Source organism: Nelusetta ayraudi, unplaced genomic scaffold (assembly GCF_046127955.1).
Source record: "Nelusetta ayraudi isolate G7.1 ecotype Tasmania unplaced genomic scaffold, CSIRO-AGI_Nayr_v1 ptg000153l, whole genome shotgun sequence".
NCBI classification, from domain to species: Eukaryota; Metazoa; Chordata; class Actinopteri; order Tetraodontiformes; family Monacanthidae; genus Nelusetta; species Nelusetta ayraudi.
In genome coordinates this window covers 261,027-270,000 of record NW_027466203.1, presented here as the reverse complement: position 1 = coordinate 270,000, position 8,974 = coordinate 261,027, and the positions used below count along the sequence as shown (strand labels likewise).

Sequence of the window (8,974 nt, the reverse complement as noted above, 5' to 3'; positions counted from 1 at the left end):
ACGGACTGGGGAGATGAACTGAACTGAATTTTTTTTTTTTTTTTTCCCCCCGTAGATGGCGAACAAAGCAGAATCTGGACTTCAGCTTCCTCATGCTGTACGCTCAGAACAAAGGAACCTACTACGTTCAGGTCGTTACTGGAATAAACCTCTATTGTCCTGTGACTTGTCTCGCACGTATCACTGCACTGAGATGTGGATTCTCAACCACGTCACACTTCAAACCCTAAGCTAGGATCACAATGCGTCTGAGGCGCTGGCATAGTGTGCAGATGTATTGTGTTGCAAGATTGAAAACACGTCGTGTTTATGTCCCTCAAATCCCTTATGAATGTCAGTCTACTACGGTGCCACGTAATGCACGTGAGCTTCGAACACACTGCGTCCAACACTCATTAGCATTTATAAACATTGGCCTACGTCACGGTCAACGTCTCTGACATCAGGCGAGGTTGAGTGGAGCTCCACAGTGTTCCGAGGGCATCACAGCCGCCCTGAAGGAGTCCTGATCTTCCAGAGCAGCAGCAGCAGCGGCAGCGGCAGCAGCTGCAGCAGCAGCTACTCTGTCGTCCTTTGCTAACTCACGTTCCTTCCCCTCGTCCCCCCTGTGCTGTCTTGCAGTTAGAAGATGATGTCATTGCCAGGAACGGCTACTACGACGACATGATGGCCTTCACCAAGCAGGAGGCCACCGGGCAGTGGCTCTACCTGGAGTTCTCCCAGCTGGGCTTCATAGGTGCGTCGCTCTCTCTGTGCACGCCTGAGTGCTGCTCCGGTGTATTGGAGACTGCAGGTCACATGATCAAATCCAGTCAATCAATCCAGACTTGTGTTACGGCACGCAGTCGCTACGAGCGCAGCAGAAGTAGCGGTTTCTGTGTGTGACCTCTTCAAACGCCGGCGTCTTCCAGAGTGCACCGGTTTTTGCCGTGCGGTGACCTCCACTGTGTGGTGTCTGTGCTGTAGCTTCTCAAGCAGTCTGGCTGGGAAGGCTCAGCTCACAGATATGTGGAGGAAAGTGGAGACGGTGTCTCTTCTGGCCAACTCACCCGACACGACGGTGTGTGGGCGTCGTCGCACCAGAGGTGAAGCTAACTTGAGCTCAACATCTTGTCTTTCTGTGGAACACCACGCCCACACAGCAGGGCGGTCTTCTGGCTGCTGGTGCTGTGCAACCCTGGAAGACCTCCTCGCTTGCCCCCCAACAACGACCATGCTTTCCCCTGAACCTCAAACACCTCCTGGCAACAGCGGCAGGAACTTCAGAGCGCTGATAAAATGATCGAGTGAAGCTCTAACAGAACCGCTGACCAACATCTCCACAGGAACCACACAGTGTGAACCTGACAGTTGATTCAGGAAAAAGACTCCATTGGGAGGGACTTCTCTGAGGCTGTGTGCTCATGGTTATATCCTCCTCCAGGCAAGATGTTCCGGACCCAAGACCTCCCGTTGGTTGCAGAGTTCTTCATCATGTTCCACAAGGACAAACCCATTGACTGGCTGTTGGATCACCTCCTGTGGGTGAAAGTTTGCAACCCAGAGAAAGATCACGTAAGTCTGCGCTCAACCAAAGGCCAGCGCCCGCTGTCAGGTTTGTCCCTGAAGGAAAGATACAAGGAAACAGCAGGAGAGGCAGGAGGAGAGGCAGGAGGAGAGGCAGGAGGAGAGGCAGGAGGAGAGGCAGGAGGAGAGGCTGGAGGAGAGGCAGGAGGAGAGGCAGGAGAGGCTGGAGGAGAGGCAGGAGAAGAGGCAGGAGGAGAAGCAGGAGGAGAGGCAGGAGAGGCTGGAGGAGAGGCAGGAGGAGAAGCAGGAGGAGAGGCAGGAGAGGCTGGAGGAGAGGCAGGAGGAGAAGCAGGAGGAGAGGCAGGAGAGGCAGGAGGAGAGGCTGGAGGAGAAGCAGGAGAAGCAGGAGGAGAGGCTGGAGGAGAGGCAGGAGGAGAAGCAGGAGGAGAGGCAGGAGAGGCTGGAGGAGAGGCAGGAGAAGAGGCAGGAGGAGAAGCAGGAGGAGAGGCAGGAGGAGAGGCAGGAGAAGCAGGAGGAGAGGCAGGAGGAGAAGCAGGAGAGGCAGGAGGAGAGGCAGGAGGAGAGGCTGGAGGAGAAGCAGGAGGAGAGGCAGGAGGAGAAGCAGGAGGAGAGGCAGGAGGAGAGGCAGGAGGAGAGGCTGGAGGAGAAGCAGGAGAAGCAGGAGAAGCAGGAGGAGAGGCAGGAGGAGAGGCAGGAGAAGCAGGAGGAGAGGCAGGAGGAGAGGCAGGAGGAGAAGCAGGAGGAGAGGCAGGAGGAGAAGCAGGAGGAGAGGCAGGAGGAGAGGCAGGAGGAGAAGCAGGAGGAGAGGCAGGAGGAGAAGCAGGAGGAGAGGCAGTGTGAGTGAGCTGCTGTGGTGCTGCCCCCTGCAGGCGGACTGTGCCAGGAGGAAGGAGTCGCTCAAGCGCAGGCACAGACCCTCCCTCTTCCAGCACGTGGGCCTCCACTCCTCGCTGGCCGGGAAACTACAGCGTCTGAAGGCACGTGACTGCGATTGGCTGCTGTAGTTTAGCACATGTAGTTTAACTACCACTAGTACGAATGCAGTGTGACTCAGGAATGGTTTTAATGAAAACTGATTAAAGTGATAGAAATTCAAACCATCATTATTATTATTATTATTATTATTAGACAGCTTTGTGCCTTTTCATTGTGTTGTGTTAAATCCCCTTTAAAGTCCTATGTCTTGTCCTTGGCCTGTGTGTGTGTGTGTGTGTGTGTGTGTGTGTGTGTGTGTGTGTGTGTGTGTGTGTGTGTGTGTGTGTGTGTGTGTGTGCCTCCCTCCCTCCCTCCCTCCCTGCCTGCCTCCAGGACCGGGACTTTGGCAGGGAGCAGCTGTACCAGGCCCACAGTAACCCAGTGGCCCAGCTGAGCAGCAGCCTGCAGCACTACCAGCAGCACAGCCTGCAGAGGGCCTACAGGGGGCAGGACTTCCTGTGGGCCCTCACACCCATCAAGGGCGACTACATCCTCTTCACATTCCCACTGCCAATACACACATCTGGGTTAGTAGGGTCCTTGCCTAGACATAGGTGTGTGTGTGTGTGTGTGTGTGTGTGTGTGTGTGTGTGTGTGTGTGTGTGTGTGTGTGTGTGTGCATTCATTCATCCATTCCTCATGAGCTGACCTGAAGCAAAGGTCTGCAGTCTCGACTAAGTGTTTGATTGACAGGAGGAACCTGTGGCACTTCGTGCTCTCTCCCCCCCCCCTCTCTCTCTCTGCCTCTCTCTCTGTCTCTCTCTCTTTCTCTCTCTCTGTCTCTCTCTCTTTCTCTCTGCCCCCCTCTCTCTCTCTCTCTCTCCCCTCCCTCTCTCCCCTTCCATCATCAAGGTTCTATCCATCTCTTTTTCAGTGGTGTTTAATGTTGTCCGACTGGAATGCAGTGAGCAGTTGTGTGTCAGACTGTAGTTGTCCAGGCATTGACTGCGTTGTGTTGTGAAAGTTGTGTTGTTTGAGCAGTTTCCCTCGGTGCTGGAAGGCTGTGTGAAGTTGTACTTGTTTGCTCGACTGTTCCATCCCTTCTTCTATAGACACAAGGCTAACCCTACTCAAACATTGACTCGAGGATCGTGCTGCTTTCAACTCTCAGTCCACCTGCTGAAGCCACGCAAACGTTCAACCAACCATTCTTGTTTCCACCAGCAGCTGCACTGGAGAAAAGTCCCCAGACAAATCACTCCTCTTGTTCAAAATCACTCCTCTTGTTCAAAATCACTCCTCTTGCTGAAATGTTTCCACCCTGCTCTGATCTTCTCCAGCCGGGTGCTCGTCACTGCTTTCTTCTTCTCTTCTTCTCTTCTTCTCTTCTTCTTCTTCTTTGCTTCTTCTTCAGGAGCCTCCTGTACAAAAGTTCTCGTCGTTCGTCCGTTTCCAACGTTCACGCGCGTGCTTTTCTCTGAGCTGGTCCTGGACGCTGCTGGTGGCCTGACCAGGACCATGGAACACCTGGGTAGCAGCGGGACCCCTCGGTGATGGTTGCAGTCCATGAGGTTTCCTCCGGGCCGGGCGTGATGCCAGTTCCATCTCTGATCAGCAGGTGGAGCCTCGCCTCGGCCGCAGTCGTCTGGCCCTGCTGCTCTGCCTCACCCTAGTTCATTGTGTCCTCATCACGGCTCCTTCATACCAGTAGCAGTAGCGTTGCTAATGCTAATGCTAATGACCGTGGCACTGTGGTCCCTCACAGCTTCCTGTTCCGCAGTGGCAACATGAGGACGAGTGAAGACAGATTCTACAACACCACAGTGGAGGTGCTGCCCAGCAGGGTGAGCACCGTGTGTGTGTGTGTGTGTGTGTGTGTGTGTGTGTGTGTGTCACTGCAAGGGACATCAGGGTTCACATTGCCAGCAAAAAACCAATCAAAGTGGTTTTGTTTGCATTTCAGATTTTTCTTTCTCAATATGATTTTTCGCAGGTTTGATTTTGCTGTTGATATTCTGAGAGTTACAAGCTCAGAGTAATTGTGTCCTGTATGCATGAATATTAGGCCTTTCATTTATAATTTATTGCACTGGAATATTAAAATCTGGATTCATTACTCCAGCTTTAAGATACAATGCAGGAAAATACTGCAAGTTTTCATCGACTTCTGCTGTTAAATATATTTATGCTTTCTTTCTTTGTTTTTCCCCAAAGAGGCCAGCAGGAGGCAGGCTTCTGGAGTTGAACTCCACCCACACAGATTCTGCTCAGGACTTTGTCGTAGTTGGTGAGTGGAGCTGCCCGGCCGGTCCAGTGTGTGAAATGTAGTGGTCAGATTGAGATCGCCCAGCCTCGACCTCGGCTGCCAGTGAACTACAGCGGCCTTGTAATGTAAAGTAATGTAAAGTAATGTAATCCACAGTGACAGTGGTACTCTTTCTTTTCCCCACTTCAGTAGCGTTTGGCTACCAACAGCTATTTATATGTGTGTGTGTAGGTATATTTATATATGTGTGTGTGTGTGTGTGTGTGTGTGAGGTGCCTTCGAGGAGGGGCTGGCCCAGGGCAAGATTGACGAGAGGCTGCAGCCAATCGCAGCGCTGCGCCTGGTGGTCCAGTCCGACGCAGAAGTTTGGGCCGTTCTGAGCGAGGTCTGGCCACCAGAACTCGCACTCGTCTCCGCTCGCGTCGGTTCTGATCCAAGCCTGTTCCTGCTTGACTCTTGTTGTTTTTGCCCAACAGATATTTATTAAAGTATGAGGAGCCCACACAGGAGCCACCCTGGACCTTCTGGACCTTCTGGACTACAACAGTGGACTACAACTCCCTCCCACACCTTCTGGCTCTGCAGGAAACAACCCTGATGCCAGCGTTCTGTCCCCAGGCTGCTGTTCACAGCCATTGCCAGAGAACAGCAGACACTCAGCAAAGTACCTGGCATCAGTGACTGACCCCAACATCAGTGACTGACCCCAACCCTGGCATCAGTGACTGACCCCAACCCTGACCTGTGTACTTTACACTCCCATAAAACAACACTAAACATTACCCAATGGTTGATGTGTTGTGAAGTGTTGCATTCTTTTTACTGCTTGATTTTACTGAAGTACTAGTAGTATCAGTCGTAGTCATGGTGAGTGAACCAACTAGTGATGGGAGTTCCGACTCTTTTCAGAGAACCGGTTCTTTTGGTTCAGCTCATTAAAAAGAGCCACCGGTTCTTTTGACTCCTTAGATTTTATGACCAAATAAATGAGCAAAAATGAATGACTAATGTTCATGATAAACAATATTAAATGTGTTGTACTACACACTCAATACAAGTGATAGAACACATCATTCAGTTGATCCTGTTTCTAATGTTGATTTTATGATTTCTAAATGGCACAAAATCTTCACTGCAACGTGTTGTCAACCCTGGAAAATAAAGGTCTCCCACCCAATCAGGAGCCGGCTCTCTTCCTTCACTTCAAAGAGCTGGTGGCAGTGACAGACAGTCACTGCAGTGACAGACAGACGCTACACTGGCAGACAGAAAGACAGGTTTTCAGTTTGGGGCTTTTATTTTGTAGGACGCACAATTCCACTGAATGATTGCAATCATTTCTTCGCCAGCCATGACAGGAAGTGCGGCTGGTCTTCTGATTTCTGTGGAATAAATGTGGGTGTGGACTTCATGATGAGGGACCAATGTGGGTCAGACAGTGAAGACCAAACAACCACCAGAGATTCCAGAAAAAGGGAGTTCTCGCTTTATTAAAGCAAAGTTCTGCACATCGACGGTTCAATGCAACAACAAGGTGAGATCAAATACAGTCATGTAGCTGCTGTCTGTCAACGCAGCAGCAAAGTGAAATGACCAGGGCGGTTGCAGCTCTCTGGGGAGGGGGGGGGGCGAGAGCGAGACCAGCAGTAACACTGAGAGAGAGACATTAGGGGGCGCTGAGAGGAAGAGAGGCAGACATTAAAGACTTAAAGAGGACGGAAGAAAGAAAGACGTGATGCTGGGATCTCCACCCTGCCTGGCCTACACAGCACCATCATCATCATCATCATCATCATCACCATCATCATCATCATCATCACCACAACTAGAAGCTCACACAGGAATTTCCAGAATGGTGGAAAAAATGGCGAGTGAGATGAAAACCTAGTCTGTCTCACCCACCAGTGGATGATGGTTTAATCACTGGACTCATCCACTGGTACTGGATTCATCCACTGGTGCTTGGATCACTGGACTCATCCACTGGTACTGGATTCATCCACTGGTACTGGACTCATCCACTGGTACTGGACTCATCCACTGGTGCTTGGATCACTGGATGAGTCACCTTTACCAGCAAAGTAGGACTTATTAGTAGGTTGACTTATTTACACATCTAGTGACCTACTGAGTCACTTTCATTGACTCAGTAGGTCACTAGATGACTTCCCTCCGTCGGTTCTGAACAGCACATCACTGACAGCAACCAAATGAGACGAGGCAGCTCCGTGCAGCCAGGAGTGGAACCACTGGTTGGACTGGATGCTGCTGGATGAGAGGCCTGCTGTGGGTCTATTGATGAACGGCACTTCAGACGACCGCCTCTTCCCTTGTGCTCTTCTCTAACTTGGACCAAAGGAAAGCTGCCTGCATGGCGCCTCGAAGAGCCCGACGCAAACACAATGTTCAGAGTGGCAGAGACACCTGCTGGACGGGAGTCAGAAGGACACGTTGGGAGGCCGGGGATCGTCGACCTCCACCTCACTTCCGTTTGCTCTTGGTGTCGGTGGTCTGGAAGACGCTGGAGGCAGACATGAGGTTCTCAATGTACTGGCCCAGAACCTGGTTCTCCGACTTCAACTTGAGGTTCTCCTCCTTCACAGCGTCCACCCTGGCAGACAAGTCTGCAGCCAGAGAGAGAGAGAATGAGAGAGAGAGAGAGAGTGAGAGAGAGGCGGAGAGAGAGAGACAGAGAGAGACAGAGAGACAGAGAGAGAGAGGAGAGGCGGAGACATGATGTTAAGCCGAACATTCCAGAGGTCTTTAGAAGGAAGAGACTTTGTCCGATAAAGAAATGTAAATAATAATAATAATAATAATAATAATAATAATAATATCAGAAACGGGATAAAGCAAATAATAAATACCTTATAACACAAGTTTTGTTTATGTATTTTACATTCATTTTTACAGCACTTTGTTCCATGTTGAGTGTACAAATTGTTAATAAAATAATATAAGCGACAAAAAAATCCAAGGCATCCTTAGGAGCCAAAAGAACCAGTTCTTTTTAGTGAGTCAAAAGAGCCAGTTCTTTTTAGTGAGTCAAAAGAGCCGGTTCTCCGAGCAGAGTCAGAGCTCCCATCACCACAACGTACCTTCCAAGGTGTGTTGGAGCTCCAGCACCTGGTTGATGAGCCTGGTCTTCTCCTCCATCTCAGCCTGGTTCTCCAGGTCACCTGGACAAGTCAACATCAGCCGTCAGAAGAGAACATCTCCGGCCGAGAGCGGCGCCGGCTCGGCTGTGCCGTCTCACCATCGTCTGAGCTCATGGTGAAGTACTCGTCCTCGGCTTTGGAATGCAGGGCTGCGATGTGAAGGAACGCTGCCAGAGCAAGAAACAGAGAGAGGGTCTCAGCGTCTACCTGAGGCGCTCTGGAACACAAGACGCACAGCAGCTGGTTCCACACGCCAGGTTCTGGACAGTCCCTTCACCTTCACACAGCCACGGACGCAACCGTTTGCCATCACACACTGTCAGAGGAAATGTTGTTTGCAACATCGAGACCCTTGGAATTCCAAAGAGCCGTCGTTTAAAACAGGAAAAGGACCGTGGGCTGCAAATTCCCAGCGGTCGTTTGATTTTGTATCACTGGATGACAACTACAGAAGCTAATTTAATTTCAAGCGTCACATTTCAAGGACTGCTTTACAACAAACGTGTGTTTCTGTTGTTGGCGTGAAAACGATGGAATTCGTTAACAAGAGAAGAGCTGTACAAATATTTCTCAGTTCAAAAAGAAAACGTGTATTAGCAGAGAACAGGAGAATTACAAGGAAGCATGTGATGCGGTAAGCATGTATGTGTTTTCTGATGATAGCGACTCATCTGAAGGAAGCAGTTCACTGGTTTAAGAAAGGAGCAGCTACTATAAGTTTCCTTCAACCTGCTACTGTCCAATCACTTGATAGCAGTGAACGAATGAATGGATGAATGGAGGGATTGGTGGATGGGTGGATGGATGGATATGATTCGGTTTGGGAGAACCGATCCTGGGTTTGACCATTGGACTTGGTGGACTCTCGATGGGGGAAATATGCGCGAACGGGGAGCAATTTGCGCATCATTCAATGAAGCGCAGTTAAAAAAAAAAAAAAAAAAAAAAAAAATGTCCTCGAGAATTTATTCAAAGGTTTATTAACTGGCGGCCCAAGCTAACATACGAGCTCGTAACGAGGCTCCTGGAATAAAGCAGCCGTGAAAACACAATCCGACTGCACACAGTCCGAGCTAACGATGATATTAGCATGCTTCAACTAGCTAGC

General features: G+C 50.4%; 2 protein-coding genes across 2 annotated transcripts in view; one reads left to right on the top strand and one right to left on the bottom strand.

Moving 5' to 3' along the window:
* Positions 1-5,215, top strand: part of LOC142880051 (alpha-1,3-mannosyl-glycoprotein 4-beta-N-acetylglucosaminyltransferase B-like) — a 12,039-nt gene extending 6,824 nt beyond the window's left edge. Inside the window, exons 8-16 of the mRNA XM_076013675.1 lie at positions 56-131; positions 622-736; positions 1,424-1,554; positions 2,397-2,504; positions 2,836-3,029; positions 4,208-4,286; positions 4,657-4,729; positions 4,981-5,093; positions 5,185-5,215. Coding sequence (XP_075869790.1) covers positions 56-131; positions 622-736; positions 1,424-1,554; positions 2,397-2,504; positions 2,836-3,029; positions 4,208-4,286; positions 4,657-4,729; positions 4,981-5,093; positions 5,185-5,202 — 907 coding nt within the window. The 3' untranslated portion in view covers positions 5,203-5,215. The remainder of the gene's footprint in view (positions 1-55; positions 132-621; positions 737-1,423; positions 1,555-2,396; positions 2,505-2,835; positions 3,030-4,207; positions 4,287-4,656; positions 4,730-4,980; positions 5,094-5,184) is intronic.
* Positions 5,216-6,731: 1,516 nt separating this feature from the next.
* LOC142880028 (short coiled-coil protein B) lies at positions 6,732-8,033 on the bottom strand. Its single transcript, XM_076013642.1, has 3 exons — positions 7,965-8,033; positions 7,807-7,887; positions 6,732-7,332 (listed from the first exon to the last, which is right to left on the bottom strand). The coding sequence occupies exons 1-3, from the start codon at positions 7,978-7,980 to the stop codon at positions 7,190-7,192; spliced, it is 240 nt and encodes a 79-aa protein (XP_075869757.1). The 5' UTR covers positions 7,981-8,033; the 3' UTR covers positions 6,732-7,189.
* Between the last annotated feature and the right edge of the window lie 941 nt (positions 8,034-8,974).